The 17446-nt window shown below is 38.1% G+C and overlaps 1 protein-coding gene across 7 annotated transcripts in view; it reads right to left on the bottom strand.

The window, feature by feature from the left end:
* Positions 1–17446, bottom strand: part of NLN (neurolysin) — a 100021-nt gene that overhangs the window by 58192 nt on the left and 24383 nt on the right. Inside the window, exons 1-2 of one of the 7 annotated variants that reach the window (XM_060295821.2) lie at positions 3843–3950; positions 1835–1947 (exon numbers count right to left, since the gene is read on the bottom strand). The exons of 1 other annotated variant lie outside the window; for it this stretch is intronic. In XM_060295821.2, coding sequence (XP_060151804.1) covers position 1835 — 1 coding nt within the window. In that variant the 5' untranslated portion in view covers positions 1836–1947; positions 3843–3950. 5 more of the 7 variants (XM_030844404.3, XM_030844435.3, XM_030844419.3 and 2 more) reach the window with 5 other exon arrangements.

The raw sequence follows: 17446 nt of genomic DNA, 5'->3' as shown, positions 1-17446 counted from the left end.
TAACAGAGGAAAAAACCATAAGGACTCCTTAAGTCAGTATTAAGCAAAATACCTTGTACCTAGATGAATGATTATCCGAATATAAGTTTTTCATTACATACTTTCCATAAAGGCTCCTAGGGCTATCAAGAAACAGCATCTAACACAGGACTTGGCTATTCCTGGGCATTGTTAGGAACAATAAGGGTGTACACTGAGTACTTACCAAAGGATGTTTAGTGTGCAAGTTATTCGCTGGGAATGTAGAAAAAAAAAGATGTAGTCCTTTTTAAAAAAATTTTTATTGGAGTATAGTTGATTTACAATGTTGTGTTAGTTTCAGGTGTACAGCAAAGTGAGTCAGTTACACATGTACATATATCCACTCTTTTTTAGATTCTTTTCCCATATAGGCCATTACAGAGTATTGAGTAGCGTTCCCTGTGCTATACAGTAGGCTCTTATTAGTTATCTATTTTATATATAGTAGGGTGTATATGTAAATCCCAATCTCCCAATGTAAAAGATGTAGTTCTTGGGGACTTCTCTGGCGGTCCAGTGGTTGAGACTCTGTGCCTCTATGGCCGGGGGTATGGGTTCGATCCCTGGTCAGGGAACTAAGATCCTGAATGCTGAGCGGTGTGGCCAAAAATAAAGAAAAGAAAAGATGTATTGATAGTTTTTACACTGAGGCATTTTATAGTCTGGGAGTCGGGGGTAGGGAACAATACATGAAAAGATAACAATACAGGACAGAGCAGCTTAGCTGTCAAATGAATGGGACAGAAATTCAAAGTCTGCAATACTGAGGGCTGGGGCATTATGTCATGCCTTGTGGAGAAGGCTGGATCTTAGAGGATGGGTGGGGTGAGAGGAAGAGCTCAGTTGGGGACTGGAGAAGTAGAGACTGAAAGCATGGGGACTGGCAAACAGGATGTTTAAGAAACAAGTAGGCCTATTTAGTGGGATGGGGCTTGTTTAGAAAAGAAGTTCTTAACCTTTATGACAGACTCCTTAGAAAATCTAATCCAAGTCATGGACCCTCCCCCAAATGCAAACATTCATACAAATATAAAAAGCTGCATACAATTTCAGAATTCTCAGAAATCTCAGTGGACATATTCAGTAAGCAGCTGAATACTGGGGCTATTCTTGTTAAATGATGGTAGTAATGTCATCTGCTCTTATTTTCACATATCAAAGTTGGTTGTTGGGTTTTTCAAACATTTGCATTTTGACTTTAATTAGGCAAAAATCTGATGTCAGTGAAATAATCCATACTACAGCCAAAAAAAAAAAAATCAGTATGGTTTATAACCATAGTTGTGGTTATGCTGTGACAATGAATATATTTTAATTTTACTATCTTTAGCACTTTGAAGATATTATAAATAGGTAACATTTACACATGTGATATATGGTAGACAGTAAAGCTATCCTTTACATACCACGGAATTGTCCAGTTAAACAAGCTACCTTATGCATATCAGTCCTCTTAAATCATTGTCACAAAGAAAGCTGTAAAAAAATTGCCACAAATCAATAAATTCATAGTGTCTGTTTTAAAAAAATCAAATTAGATAATTATTATTTTAGATTTAATATATCATTTTTGTCCCTTGATTAAAGAAAGAAAAGAATGTAAGATTTAACATTTAATACATACAGCACTTGTTTAAGTGAGTTAACTAGATAGTCACAATTTCTGTTTACTTTTAAAAATTAGCTCAAAAAGATATTAAGAAGGAATCAAAATTGCTCAAGAACTTAAATGAGCAGAACAAAATGCAGGAGTCTAAAACTGGAAACATATTCTTAAACAAACAATAATATTGAAAACCATTTCCTTCCTTACTTTGCCACAAAGACCTGGAACCAGACTTATGTTCTCACTGCCAAACTATAAACAATGTTGATGCCCGGTACCTGACACTGGACAAATGGGGTTTTAACAGCTACTGCAGGAGGCTGAGAACATACACAGATAAGAGAAAGTTAGTCTTTAAAACTCTAATCCGAAACTCAAACATTTTTATGATTAACCCATAAAGATAAATTTACAGGAGAGGAAGAAAAAATACCACAAAACTAAAGGTATATTTAAAAGATGTACGACTGGAAGAAAAAACAGAATTTAAGATAATTCTGTTTTAAAGATTTTTTTCCCCACCTATTTTTACATTTGCTAAATTCATAAGCTACTAGGCTGGCACACCGTCTTAGTCATAAGTGACTGAAGAAGTGAGTATGTGAATCAAGGACAAACCACATACAGGGTGGGAGATGCACACGAAATTGCCTGCTGGGAAAGCTCTGCTGAATGGGGACGGCCTCCATTCCTTTGACTTTAACTACAAGACCAACCAGACTTCTTTTACTGAAGAGTTTAAGCTCAAGGCTTGTAGCAAGATTTAGTGGCTATTAATGAGAGTGAAGCAGTTGGTATTAAGAGGCAGAAACTGAAACAGAAATGCGGAGGGAAGAGAAAGTAGCCAAGTCCCTATTATGGTGGGACATAGGGTAGAGAACTCTTGGTGGGGAAAAAGAGATGACTAGGTCACTAGGGCTGTGCAGGATTTTGGACAACCTTCCAAATTCCAGAATCCATACAAATGCTTATGATAATTCAGTTCTACAGACAACCTATGTTCTTATGATGCCTGGCTACACAGCCAAGGTTGTTTAGCCATAATTATCCTACAAAATATATCCAATTCTTTGAGAAAACTGGCATGAATCTTCATTCCTTACAACTCAACGGGTTTAATACTTATATTATTAAAATAATATATTTTAAGTGTAGGAAATATGGAAAATAGAGAAAAGCATGAAGAGTAAATGAAAAATCAACTATAAACCTGAAAAAACAATGAATGCTTGCTTCCAAATAACACACTGTTCTTTGAGAAAGATCACTTAAAATATCAAATTTATCTTAGCTCCATTATCAATTGTTCTGAAAGTCTCCTTTGGATCATTTATCTTTGTGATCACTGTCTTAATTCATATATTAGCATTTAGACAGGTGGGACAGATGGACAATATCTTAAAAAGAAATAAATATGTATAAAAATGTACCCATTATATCCCTACTGAAATAGTAATGATAAAGAAACTAAATTTAATGTGTTCATTTTTATAATAACTTTAAAGAATTCATGTTTAACCAAAAGTGATCTACAAATCACAGAAAGACTATAAACCTAGTACCAAAAATATTGGCCATTATTAAAATTTGTTTTCTTTCTCTGTCCTTTTAATGTTATTAAATACGTCTCCTAAACATGATTTTAATGGCTACATAATGTTACAGAGGGTGAATGTACCATAATTTATTTAGCTATTCTACTTGTTGACACTTAGGGGTTGTTTCCAAGCTTTTGCTATGATAGAGTACCTGTTTATACATAAGTTTATACATGATTTTTCCTATAATTGATTATTTCTTTAGATTATGCCTAGATGTGGAATTAATTACGGGGCTAGGGTATGAACTTCTCAAAAGTTTTGATATATATATATTGCTCTCCAGAAAGCAGTTGTAATGAGACTGTACATTTTACAGCACCTCTGCCACGTAATAAAAATTTTTAACTCAGGTAATATAAATAATTCTAAGCAATTATGAATCATTAATCATTTAAGCAATTACAAATCATTGTGTAAAAATCAATGTCTTATAAAATTGGAAAATGAATTGCCAAGACAGGAAGCATAAAATGGGTTATGATGCCCACAAAATGAAATATTGATGTGCTTTTGCATCCTACCCACCTATATACTTCACTTCTACATCTGCCAGTGCCTGCAAACAGTTCGCGTAAGTTACTTCCTCAATGTCAAGCATTGCAATATTATCGTACACCTGTTTGGTCTGTGCAATGAGCTCCTCAGTTCTTGTTTTAATTTGCTCTGGTGAAAGATCCCATCTTAAAACATTTCTGCCAGCTGCAGTATAGGAAGACATTGCCTGAAGAGGAGACATCACTTCTTTTCCTAAAGTCATTCTGAATAAAATCCTGGAACCACCAATTCTACGAAGAATCAGAAAAAAGATAAAAATTAGGCATTTTGTTGGTCCAAAGTCAACACACAAATGTGTATTATCTAATTAAATTTTAAAGGAAAAAGAACTTTTTACTAAAATTGAGCAAATTTCTTTCAGGTGAATACATATGCACAAAACTAAATGCTCTTTACTTCCTTGTTTTCTTGAATAGTTACAGAGTTAATGGAATTTGGACTTTCCAAACACTGAATTGCTTATGTAATTAAATCATATAGAGAAATAAAGTTAGGTGTCAAAGACATAATAATTGTCCTTTATAAATTAAACCAGTAATCTTTCTTACTTAAACATTTTTCCTGTGCTAATATCCACCTACTATGTATGTAGAATCAATTTTGATATTCAGCAAGGAAACATTTTCAAAATTCTTTCTATATTGAACAACAATTTAAAAAATGTTTTACCAAAATTTCATGTAAATCAACTATGGCAATTTGAATTTAAGACTTAAAAAATAAAATCTGGTATAGCTATGGTATTATCCTAAAAGATAAAGGAATGATACCAACCCTTTACCCACTTAAAACGCTGAAACTAAAAACTGATGCCATATGTGTGTATATATATTTATAATATATAATTCTAGAACTTATAAATAAAAATACTATAATTAATAGCTAACAGTTATTGTGTTTAGGCACTGTATTAATTACTTTCCATTTATTAACTCAGTCCCTACAACAATACTATGAGACAGATACTGTGGTTGTTTCCATTTAGCCAAAGTAACTAAAACACAGAGAAGTTAAGTAACTTGCCCAAGGTCACACAGCTGGCTACATGGTGGGAACTAGGATTAAAAACCAGGTAGTACAGATCCAGAACCCACTCTCTTAACCACAATACTAAACTTAATTCCTATTATCTTACAAGACCCCCAAACAACCATAGGCAGGACAATATTCCCTTTTAACAGATGATGCAGTTGAGACTCAGAGAGGCTAAGTGACTTGCTTAATGTCATTTGTTCAACAGATATTTATGAGCATGCACTGTGTCTGGTCAATGTGACAGGCACGAAGGATAAAAAGGCAAATTGACTGGGACCCTGCTATTTATATCATGGAGAAGACTAATTGATAAATGGGTAATTGTACTGCATTGAGATGAGTGCCAACAGGGAGAACTCTGAAAGAGCACAGAAGGAGCTTTTCCAGAAAGATTTTCTAGAAGAAACAGTGAGCAAGCCAAGATCTGAACAATGTGCAGAAATTATCCAAAGGTCAAAGGTTGTAAGGAAAGAAAAATCCGAAAAAGTTAAGTAGGGACTAGAGAATGAAGAGCCTTGGGAATCATTTGAGTTCAAACCTACTCTGAAGGCAATGACAGAGCCACTGAAGGGTTTTAATCAGGTGAGAGATGAGAAAAGACATGCATTTTAAAGAAATCACTCAAATTATAGTGAGTTGAAATGTTTAGAAAAGAGAGATCATTCCCAGAGAGAAGCTATAATGGTAACTGGGGCATAATATTATGGTATACCTAACTAGGAAATAGGGGGAATTGGAGTGATTTAGTAGATATTCACTAAGAAGAATCAATATGACTTGGTATTGAATGGATGTCGGGAGGAGGTGAGATACTCAAGGATGACGTCCAGGCTTCTGTCTTGGAATTGGAGGGATGGACAGAGGCTCTGTCGCTAAAACAGGGGACTCAGATGAAGGAGGAGGCTCTCTGGTGGGACAAAGGGAAATTCAGTTTTGGACGTGCCAAGTCTGAAGCGGCTGTAGCACACATAAGTGGAATTCATTACTAGTAAATGTAATTGGAGGAGACTTCCCTGGTGGTCCAGTGGTTAAGAATCGGTCTTGCAATGCAGGGGACACCGGTTCAATCCCCGGTTGGGGAACTAAGATCCCAGATGCCGTGGGGCAACTAAGCCCGCGCGGCACTACACAGAGCCCGTGTGCTGCAACTAAGACCTGACACAACCAAAAAAAAAAAAGATAGATATTAAAAAAAAATGTAATTGGAGTTACATGGGTGGTTGAACTAGCCCAAGGGAATTTGCAGAGTGAGAACAGAAGAACAACAGAGCTCTAACTCTAGTTTAAGCATTGAGGTAGAAAGAAAACCAAGTAGGTTGGGTTCTAGGAATTGTGAAAAGTAAGCACTGAAAAAGGGAGTGAATAACAGTATGAAATGTACAAATCTCAAGAAAGACACAAGAGTCTCTGTTGAATTCAGCAACAGGAACGTCATTGATGACTGGCAAGAGCAGTGTTAGGGGGGTGGCAGAAGTGCAAGTCAGATTACTATGATCGAGGGCTATGGAGATGGTAAAGAACCGGAGAGAGTGCACCTCAGCAACTCTCCATAGAGCTGGCTGTGAAAACAAGGAGAGCTAACGCAGTATAAGGGGCTGAGACATACAAGGGTGCATTTTTAACATAGGAGAAGCCAGAATACTGACCCCCTTTAACTGTCTCTCTACAATAACTGATACTGTCTATGTGAAACATACTGGTTGATGGTTACACTCAAGGCTGGCAGATTATTTTCCAATGTATTTCCACATTTCTCCTTCAACCAGTTGAGTTATATACTCACCAAGAGTCAAGTTTAATTGCTCCAAAACCTGTTTATGCTTACTATACTCATTTCCTTTTAATTATTTTATTTTATATCAATTTTTTATTGGAGTATAATTGCTTTACAATGTTGTGTTAGTTTCTGCTGTACAATGAAATGAATCAGCTATATGTATACCTGTATCCCCTCCCTCTTGAACCTCCCTCCCCACCCCCATCCCACCCATCTAGGTCATCACAGATCACTGAGCTGAGCTCCCTGTGCTATACAGCAGGTTCCCACTAGCTAGTTATTTTACACATGGTAGTGTATTTATGTCAAACCTAATCTCCCAATTCATCCCACCCTACTCTTCCCCCCGTGTCCACATGTCTGTTCTCTATGTCTGTGTTTCTACTCCTGCCCTGCAAATAGGTTCATCCATCTGTAGCATTTTTCTAGATTCCACATATATGCATTAATATACAATATTTGTTTTTCTGACATTTCACTCTGTAAGACAAACTCATCCCTACATTCACAGAGATGTGGATGTAGGTCCGTCCACATCTCTACGAATGACCCAATTTCACTCCTTTTTATGGCTAAGTAATATTCCATTATATATATGTACCACATCTTCTTTATCCACTCATCTGTTGATGGACATTTAGGTTGTTTCCATGTCCTGGCTATTGTAAATAGTGCTGCAGTGAACATTGGGTACATGTGTCCTTTTGAATTATGGTTTTCTCAGGGTGTATGGCCAGTAGTGGGATTGCTGAGTCATATGGTAGTTCTATTTTTAGTTTTTTAAGGAACCTCCATACTGTTCTCCACAGTGGCTGTATCAATTTACATTCCCACCAACAATGCAAGAGGATTCCCTTTCCTCCACACCCTCTGCAGCATTTATTTTTTGTAGATTTTTTGATGAAGGCCATTCTGACCAGTGTGAGGTGTAGTTTTGATCTGCATTTCTCTAATAATTAGTGATGTTGTGCACCTTTTCATGTGCCTCTTGGCCATCTGTATGTCTCCTTTCGTGAAATGTCTATTTAGGTCTTCTGCCCATTTTTTGTTTGGGTTGTTTTTTTGGTATTGAGCTGCATGAGTTGTTTGTATATTTTGGAGATTAATCCTTTGTCCGTTGATTAGTTTGCAAATATTTTCTCCCATTCTGAGGGTTCTCTTTTTGTCTTGTTTATAGTTTCCTTTGCTGTGCAAAAGTCATTAGGTCCCATTTGCTTATTTTTGTTTTTATTTTCATTACTCTAGGAGGTGGTTCATAAAAGATCTTGCTGAGATTTATGTCAAAGAATGTTTTTCCCATGTTTTCCTCTAAGAGTTTTACATTTAGGTCTTGAATCCATTCTGAGTTTATTTTTGTGTATGGTGTTAGGGAGTGCTCTAATTTCATTCTTTTACATGCAGCTGTCCAGTTTTCCCAGCACCACTTATTGAAGAGGCTTTCTTTTCTCCATTGTATGTTCTTGCCTCCTTTGTTATAGATTAGGTGACCATAGGTGCGTGGGTTTATCTCTGGGTTTTCTATCCTATACCATGGATCTATATTTCTGTTTTTGTACCAGTACCCTACTGCCTTGATTACTGTAGCTTTGTAGTGTAGTCTGAAGTCCAGGAGCCTGATTCCTCCAGCTCCATTTTTCTTTCTCAAGATTGCTTTCGCTATTAGGGGTATTTTTTGTTTCCATACAATTGTAAAATTTTTTGTTTTAATTCTGTGAAAAATGCCATTGGTAATTTGATAGGGATTGCACTGAACCTGTAGATTCCTTTAGGTAGTATAGTCATTTTCACAATATTGATTCTTCCATCCAGGAACATGGCATATCTCTCCATCTGTTTGTCATCTTTGATTTCTTTCTCAGTGTTTTATAGTTTTCTGAGTACAGGTCTTTTGCCTCCTTAGGTATTATTCCTACCTAAGGTATTTTATTTATTCCTCCTTAGGTATTTTATTCTTTTTGTTGAAATGGTAAATGGGATTGTTTCCTTAATTTCTCTTTCTGATCTTTTGTTTTTAGTGTATAGGAATGCAAGAGATTTCTGTTTGTTAATTGTGTATCCTGCAACCTTACCAACTTCATTGGTTAGCTCTATTAGTTTTCTAGTGGCATCCTTAAAATTTTCTATGTACAGTATCATGTCATCTGCAAACAGTGACAGTTTTACTTCTTCTTTTCCAATTTGTATTCCTTTTATTTCTTTTTCTGCTCTGATTGCCGTGGATACGACTTCCAAAACTATGTTGAATAACAGTGGCGAGAATGGACATCCTTGTTATGATGTTCCTGATCTTAGAGGAAATGCTTTGAGTTTTTCACCATTGAGAATGATGTTTGCTGTGGGTTTGTCATACATGGCCTTTATTATGCTGAGGTAGATTTCCTCTACGCCCACTTTCTGGAGAGTCTTTTTATCATAAATGGGCGTTGAATTCTGTCAAAAGCTTTTTCTGCATCTGTTGATATGATCATATGGTTTTTATTCTTTAACTTGTTAATATGGTGTATCATATTGATTGATTTGTGTATGCTAAAGAATCCTTGCATTCCTGGGATAAATCTCACTCGATCATGGTGCATGACCTTTTTAATGTGTTGTTGGATTCTGTTTGCTAGTATTTTGTTGAGGATTTTTGTGTCTAAATTCATCAGTGACATTGGTCTGTAATTTTCCTTTTTTGTGATATCTTTGGTTTTAGTATCAGGGTGATGGTGGCCTCCTTGAACGAGTTTGGGAGTGTTCCTCCCTCTGCAATTTTTTGAACGAGTTTGAGAAAGATAGGTGTTAGCTCTTCTCTAAATGTTTAATAGAATTTGCCTGTGAATCCGTCTGGTCCTGGAATTTTGTTTGTTGGAAAATTTTAAATCACAGTTCCAATTCCATTACTTGTGATTGGTCTGTTCATATTTTCTATTTCTTCCTGGTTCAGTCTTGGAAGGTTATACCTTTCTAAGGATTTGTCCATTTCTTCCAGGTTGTCCATTTTATTGGCATAGAGTTGCTTGTAGTAGTCTCTTATGATGCTTTGTATTTCTGTGGTGTCAGCTGTAATTTCTCCTTTTTCATTTCTAAGTTTATTGATTTGAGTCCTCTCCCTTTTTTTCTTGATGAGTCTGGTTAATGGTTTATCAATTTTGTTTATCTTCTCAAAGAACTAATTCTGAGTTTTACTGATCTTTGCTATTGTTTTCTTTGTTTCTATTTCATTGATTTCTGCTCTGATCTTTATGATTTCTTTCCTTCTATTAATTTTTGGTTTGCTTTGTTCTTCTTTTTCTAGTTGCTTTAGGTGTAAGTTTAGATTGTTTATTTGAGATTTTTCTTATTTCTTGAGGTGAGATTGAATTGCTATAAACTTCCCTCTTAGAACTGCTTTTGCTGCATGCCATAGGTTTTGGGTTGTCATGTTTTTGTTGTCATTTGTCTCTAGGTATTTTTTGATTTCCTCTTTGACTTCCTCAGCAATCTCTTGGTTATTCAGCAGTGCACTGTTTAGCCTCCATGTATCTGTGTTTTTTACAGTTTTTTTCCTGTAATTGATTTCTAATCTCATAGCATTGTGGTCGGAAAAGATGCTTGATACAATTTCAAGTTTCTTAAATGTTCCGAGGCTTGATTTGTGACCGAAGATGTGATTTATCCTGGAGAATGTTCCATGTGCACTTGAGAAGAAAGTGTATTCTGCATTTGGATGGAATGTCTTATAAATATCAATTAACTCTATCTGGTCTATTGTGTCATTTAAAGCTTGTTTCCTTATTTATTTTCTGTCTGAATGATCTGTCCATTGGTGTAAGTGGGGTGTTAAAGTCCCCCACTATTATTGTGTTACTGTCCATTTCCCCTTTTATGGCTGTTAGCATTTGCCTTAGGTACTGAGGTGCTCCTACTTTGGGTGCATAAATAGTTATAATTGTTATATCTTCTTCTTGGATTGATCCCTTGATCACTATGTATTGTCCTTCCTTATCTCTTGTAACAGTCTTTATTTTTTAAATATTATTATTTTTTGTGCTACGCGGGCCTCTCACTGTTGTGGCCTCTCCTGTTGTGGAGCACAGGCTCCGGACGCGCAGGCTCAGCGGCCATGGCTCATGGGCCCAGCCGCTCCGCGGCATGTGGGATCTTCCCAGACCGTGGCACGAACCCATGTCCCCTGCATCGGCAGGTGGACTCTCAACCACTGCGACACCAGGGAAGCCCAACAGTCTTTATTTTAAAGTCTATTTTATCTGATATGAGTATTGCTACTCCAGCTTTCTTGTTATTTCCATTTGCATGGAATATCTTTTTCCATCCTCTCACTTTCAGTCTGTATGTGTCCCTAGGTCTGAAGTGGGTGTCTTGTAGGCAGCATATATACAGGTCTTATTTTTGTAGCCATTCAGCCAGTTTGTGTCTTTTGGTTGGAGCAGTTAATGCATTTACATTCAAGATGATTACTGATACATATGTTCCTATTACCATTTCCTTAATTGTTTTGGGTTTTTTTTGTGGGTCTTTTTCTTCTCTTGTGTTTCCCTCCTAGAGGTTTAGCTGAACTCTCTTAGCTTTTGCTTGTCTGTAAAGCTTTTGATTTCTCCGTTGAATCTGAATGAGATCCTTGTGGAGTAGAGTGTAGACTTTTTCCCTTTCATCACTTTATATATATCCTGCCACTCCCTTCTGGCCTACAGTTTCTGCTGAAAAATCAGCTGATAACCTTATGGGGATTCCCTTGTATGTTATTTGTTGCTTTTCCCTTGCTGATTTTAATATTTTTTCTTTGAATTTAATTTTTGCCAGTTTGATTAATATGTGTCTTGATGTGTTTCTCTTAGGGTTTATCCTGTATGGGGCTTTCTGCACTTCCTGGACTTGGGTGGTTATTTCCTTTCCCATGTTAGGGGAAACATTTCTTGTATTTTCTTGATTTGTGCCTCCATTCCATTTCCGAGATTTTGGATCATCTTTACTATCATTACTCTGAATTCTTTTTCAGGTAGGTTGCCTATTTCCTCTTCATTTATTTGGTCTTGTAGGTTTCTACCTTGCTCCTTCGTCTGTAACGTATTTTTTTGTTTTCTCATTCTTTTTGATGGGTGGGGCTGTGTTCCTGTCTTACTGGTTGTTTGGCCTGCAACATCCCGCACTGGAGTTTGCAGGCAGTTGGGTAGAGCCAGGTTCTGGTGCAGAGATGAGGACCTCCAGGAGACCTCACTCTGCTTAATATTCCCTGGAGAGTGAGGTTCTCTGGTAGTCTAGCAGTTTGGACTCGATGCTCCCACCATAGGAGCTCAGGTATGACCCCCAGCCTGGGAACCAAGATCCTGCAAGCCATGTAGCATAGTGAAAGAAAAAAAAAAAAAAAGGAACAGTAAAATAACAAAAAATAAAATTAGAAAAATGAAAAATATATCAGGAAAAATAAAAATATAAGTGAAGTAACAACAAGAAGATAAAACAGAACAACAGAAAAAAAAATGGGGTGGGGGGAGCAAGCCAAAAGGAACAGAACAACAACAAAGAATAGAGAATAACATAAAAGTAGAAAAATAAAAAACTTATTAGAAAAAATAAAAATATAAAACAGAACCACAACCTAAAAAGAAAAGAAAAGAAAAGAACAGAAAAAAAGGCCAGGGGCTTCCCTGGTGGCGCAGTGGTCAAGAATCTACCTGCCAATGTAGGGGACGTGGGTTTGAGCTGTGGTCCGGGAGGATCCCGCATGCCACGGAGCAGCTGAGCCTGTGCACCACAGCGGCTGAGCCTGCGCTCTAGAGCCTGCGAGCCACAAGTCCTGAGCCTGCATGCCACAACTACTGAAGCCCACGTGCCTGGAGCCCATGCTCCACAGCGGGAGAGGCCACCGCAATGAGAGGCCCACGCACCGTGGCGAGGAGTGGCCCCCACACGCCGCAACTGGAGAGGGCCCGCACGCAGCAGTGGAGACCCAACACAGCAAAAATAAAATAAATAAGTAAATAAATTTATGAAAAAAAAGAAAAAAAGGCCAGAAAAGGCCTTGGCTGTGGGGGTGGAGCTTAGGCAGGGGGCAGGGCTTAGGCAGGGGCGGGGCCTAGGCTAGGGACCCACACAGCTGGAGGGAGGTAAGGCCCTGAGTGGAGATGTGGGGGTGGGGCTTAGGCTTAGCATGGTGAAAGGGAGCCTTACACGGAAGACGATCAGGCCTGGGACCCACCTCCCGTCCCACTTCCACTTCTCCTCCCCCCATCCACACCCCCCACGTCCTACCCAGTCGCTCGGGGGTTCCTCCCACCCCCTTAGGTGTCCATGGTCCCCCACCAGTGCCTGTTAGGTGCCCTAGTTGTGAGGAGACTCGAACTCCACATCCTCCTGGTCTTCCACCTCGACTCCACCCCTCTATACTCATTTTAACGTAAGTTAAATATTTAACTGATTAAATGCATGCAAAAAGAATGATCTTTTTTTCTGGTAAACTATCTTGGGAATACTTTAAAAAAGACAGTTACTAAAAAGCCAACCAAAAACTGCTGCTATAGAAGATTGAGAAAAGAATTACAAAGATTCAGAAGGCTTCTGAATTCAGATTACTTATGTGTGTCTGGAGTGTTCTTGCTTCACTTTAAAGAAACTGAAACTGGAAGTGAAAATAATGCATTCCTGGTAGAGTTTATTCAAGGACAGTGAGGAATGCCAATCCAGCTATTCATCCTTAACCAAAAGGCCTTGGTCTTACCTCAAAATTTTTGAAAATAAATACTCATTTATGTTTTCTTTGAATACATTGAGCAATTTAACATTTTTTATGATTCTATTTGAAACAAATTTAAAAAATTAATTATTAAATGGCATAAGCACTGGGACTTCCCTGGTGGTCCAGTGGTTAAGACTCTGTGCTTCCATGCATGGGGGCATGTGTTTGATTCCTGGTCAGGGAACTATGATCCTGCATCTGCATGCTGCATGGTGCTGACAAAAAAAAAAAAAAAAGACATATGGAGGAAGGTCTTAATGGAGGTAGGAAGAAATGGCATATATACCACGAGCAGAGCAAATTGTTTTAGATAGGAAGAGACTACAGTCTCAGTAAAATCAATGAAACAGGTAAAATGGAAGTAGTTAGGTTATAGTAAAAAAGAAAAAAAGAGATATGTTTGAATTTAAGAAATCAAAGATTAAGCCTGACAAGAACCAGGATACTTTCTTGGAAGTGGACTGATATAAATGAGCAGAAGAGTGCAAAGAACCGACCGTCTACGTGAACACTGGCATCAGCAGCTTGATGGCTGGGCCTGGGAGTAGAAAGGAAGACTGAACCAGGAAACAAAACCTTCAAAGAATGGAGGGGACCAACCAGATGGGTGGGAGAGGACATCATGAGCAGGGTCCTGTGAGCCTTGAAGGTGTTTTTACACCACGGTGAAGAAGTGTTGGTCTGGGAGTATAACGGGAGACATGGTGGGAGTCGGGCAACAAAGAAGATGTGGATCTTTCCTCCTTACTTAGCGGTATGGCGTGTAGAAGAAACAGAGATGGGGAAAACTTTCCTCAGAGTTGAGTGGATTTCAGTAAAGGTTAAGAGGAGAAGAGAGGATCCAGAGAATATGAAGAAATGGAGGAGTCTGTTTACTATGGGACAAGGGCTCCAGAAATAACAAAGGAGGAGTCCGAGTACAACCAATAGCTAAATATGTGTTGGCTGTCCAGTCATTCACCTCTTCCCCATCTGATTACATACACATTTTCTTCCCAGTACCCATGCCTCCCCAGCAAAGTCCATGAACTTTGAAGGTGGCTGCCCCCACCCTCAGAACTCCTGTGAGAGAAAGGGGTCTCATTCCTATTGAATGTAACTGAGCAAGCTGGTGTCCTTGACTGTAGCTGGCATCTATCTTATGAGAAAGAGTGGAACCTGACTTATGATGAAATAAACACTGTGACTGGAAGAATAAAGGAAACCAAATATTTACTGACATCCCTGATCCCTTAGATCAACTAATTCTGAAGGCTGACCTAGAGCTAGACTTTCTAGTTATGTGAGCATATTGTTTAAAGGCAGTTTGAATGTGTTTTTATGTTATTTGCCTCATATAGGATCCTAACAGAAAAAGGAATGAAAACTGATAAAGGAATGAGCACAGAAAAAACAAGTAAGGAGGTCAGAATATAAGAAATGATGGATGACTGGAGGGTCTCACAGGCTTGGTGGTGACCTAAAATAATAGGGATGTGAAGTTCAGTGTGTTGGCTGAAAATTTCCAAAATAATTATTCCCACAATCCCTCATGGATACACAGAACTGAGGCCTTAAACAAGGAGTCAGCCAAGGAAGTTGCAGTACAAGTGAAGGGACTGGCCGCGGGATTACTGAGGTAGGGAACAGCAAGAGGGAGACTGATGAATAAAACATAAGACTTCTGCATCTCAATACCCTGCTTTTTTCACCACTCCTCTTAGTACAAACCAATTACTATGAACAAATTTTCATTATTGTTAAACATTATTGTTAAGCTTTAAAAGAAAATTATGTCAAACATTTCACTGATAAGATGACCTCCACTGGTTTTCATTTACTTCCGAACATTTATCAAAAGGTTGAGTGAGTGGCCACGGCACACCTCAGTTAAACTGATAAAGATGTCAGCAGCAAAAAACAAAACAAAACAAAACAAAAAGATGTCAGCAGCTCTACCTAGGCTGAACAGCTATATCAATAATCACCCTTGTACAGTTTCTACTGCAACTAATATAAAGCTACCCCTTCCTTAAAGTAGTATTATTCCCTAAATGTAGAAGGGGTAAGAAGAAAGGAACAGAAGTTAGAAATCATGATTTCATGGGTCAACAGAACACATGAAAATTTTTATCTTATACGTTCTTTTCTTGCCTCCTGGGATTTTGTCTTAATTCCTTTCAGGATTTATAATTCTTGTTACCAAAGAAAAGAAATGGGGACAGAAGGATTCCCTTATACTTCTAACTAAAACATTTTGATCTATTGAGAATTTTTCTCCCTGCACTGTCTCCGCTTTTCCTCTCGCACAGTTGTTTTTGCTGAGTATCCCTCCTTTTCTCCTTTATTACGATTTCAAGCTCATCCAGTACTTCGGATGCTGGTACACTGATCTCTTCCTCCCCTTCAGTGTCTCTGCAGCCCTGGAGAACTGCACTTGGGTGGGAAAACCAGTGCACCTGCAGTCATTCTAGCAACTGTGCTTGTACCCTTGAGAATCTGGTGAGGATTTTTTATTGACTTTTTGCAACTGAGAGCTACAAAATTTGAAAGCAGGCAATACACCATGATCTTGTCTTTCTCTACAGGAGTTATTACCTGCAATTATGTGAACATGAAAATCTAGATTAAATCCGAGATTCCTACTGTCTGATTAAACTCTAGGCTTTTTTTCCCCCCTACAAACTCCCAGGCTCTCTATTATTTCAGTTCCAACTACCCCTTCATTTTCTCCTGTTTTTAAAGCACTTTCAACACACAACTCTGAATTTCTAACCAAGAAATAATACAGAATACGCTACTAGAATTGACAAGACGATGCATTTGTTAGGGTTCTAGTCTCCTATGTCCAAAAACCAAATAAAGTATTTAGGCAAAGAAAGCAAGTAGTATAGATTTTGACTGAGATCACCAGGCTAAAGAATTTCGTTTGGACAAATGAGCATGCTACAGTTACTGTGAGTTAATTAGTGTCCTAAAACTTTAGCAAAACATCTTATAGAATGTAGTTTCAGAAATGTTCTGATTTGCTTGATTCATTTTCTTCTGAAGTATAGTTTAAAGGCCTCCAAGTCCTCCCATCAAGGCGTCTTTGACCGTTCCAGTTCATACAGATCTGAGCTTCTATCACCTTTTATCTGTGCCGTTCATTTTAGACATTTAAATTACTGTCATCCACCTGTTCAACTGGTTTGTGTATGCCAAATCAGACTAGGACTTGTCCAGCACGATAACCATTGTACATACCTTGTGTCACAACCCTAGCACATTGCTGAGCAAATAGAAGATGCTTTATGTATTTGAAATGAGATGGTATTGACGTGGCTAAAACATTACCGCAACACCATCTCCCTTCATCATCACAAATAAACATCCATACAGGAAAGTGTGTCTTATTAGGGCCAGGACTAGAGTGAAATTCCACTACATAAAATGTCACAACTTCCATTTCCCCAGACTTTACATTTAATCCATGCTCCCATCCTTTCCCTATAGTGTTACTGTGTTGTAGTACACATTTTGCATGGCATTACCTGAAATTTACCCCAATTCTTTAAAATACTTGGCAAATATTCCTAGTACTTACTTTGGAACTAATGTTTCTCTACAAGCTATGAAGGTTGCATTTCATGAACCCCTTCGACTGGAATTTCTACACGTTTCTTTTAGTTATTTCTCATCTGGCTATTATGTCAGAACCATTTCTTTTTAATCTTGATCCCTACTGATCACAAAGTTGTCATTTTCAGCCATTGATTTAACTAAATTGCCCCTCTCCTTACAATTTACAGGCCACAGCTCAAGTCCAGGTTCCTTTCATCAGAGCCCACGGGGCTCCGTAGTTTTGGATTTCACCAGTGCCAAAGCCCAGTCATGCACCTCCCCAAGGCTCACCTGTTCTTTTAGGCACTTAGCCTACTTCCACCTTGAAGCCTCCAGCCAAGCAGCACTTTATCCACTACATCTATGCTTTCTAATACAGTAGCCACCTGTGGTTACTTAAATTTAAAGTAAATAAAATTAAAAATTCAGTTCTTCAGTTGCACTAGGCACATTTCAAATACTCAATAGCCACCATGGCAAGTGGCTCCCATAGTGGACAGCACAGATAGAGAACATTATCATCAATGTAGAAAGTTCTAATTAACAGTGCTGTG

Source organism: Globicephala melas, chromosome 3 (genome assembly GCF_963455315.2).
Source record: "Globicephala melas chromosome 3, mGloMel1.2, whole genome shotgun sequence".
NCBI classification, from domain to species: Eukaryota; Metazoa; Chordata; class Mammalia; order Artiodactyla; family Delphinidae; genus Globicephala; species Globicephala melas.
Note: the sequence above shows the minus strand (reverse complement) of the source record. Positions and strands in the feature narration are given on the sequence as shown.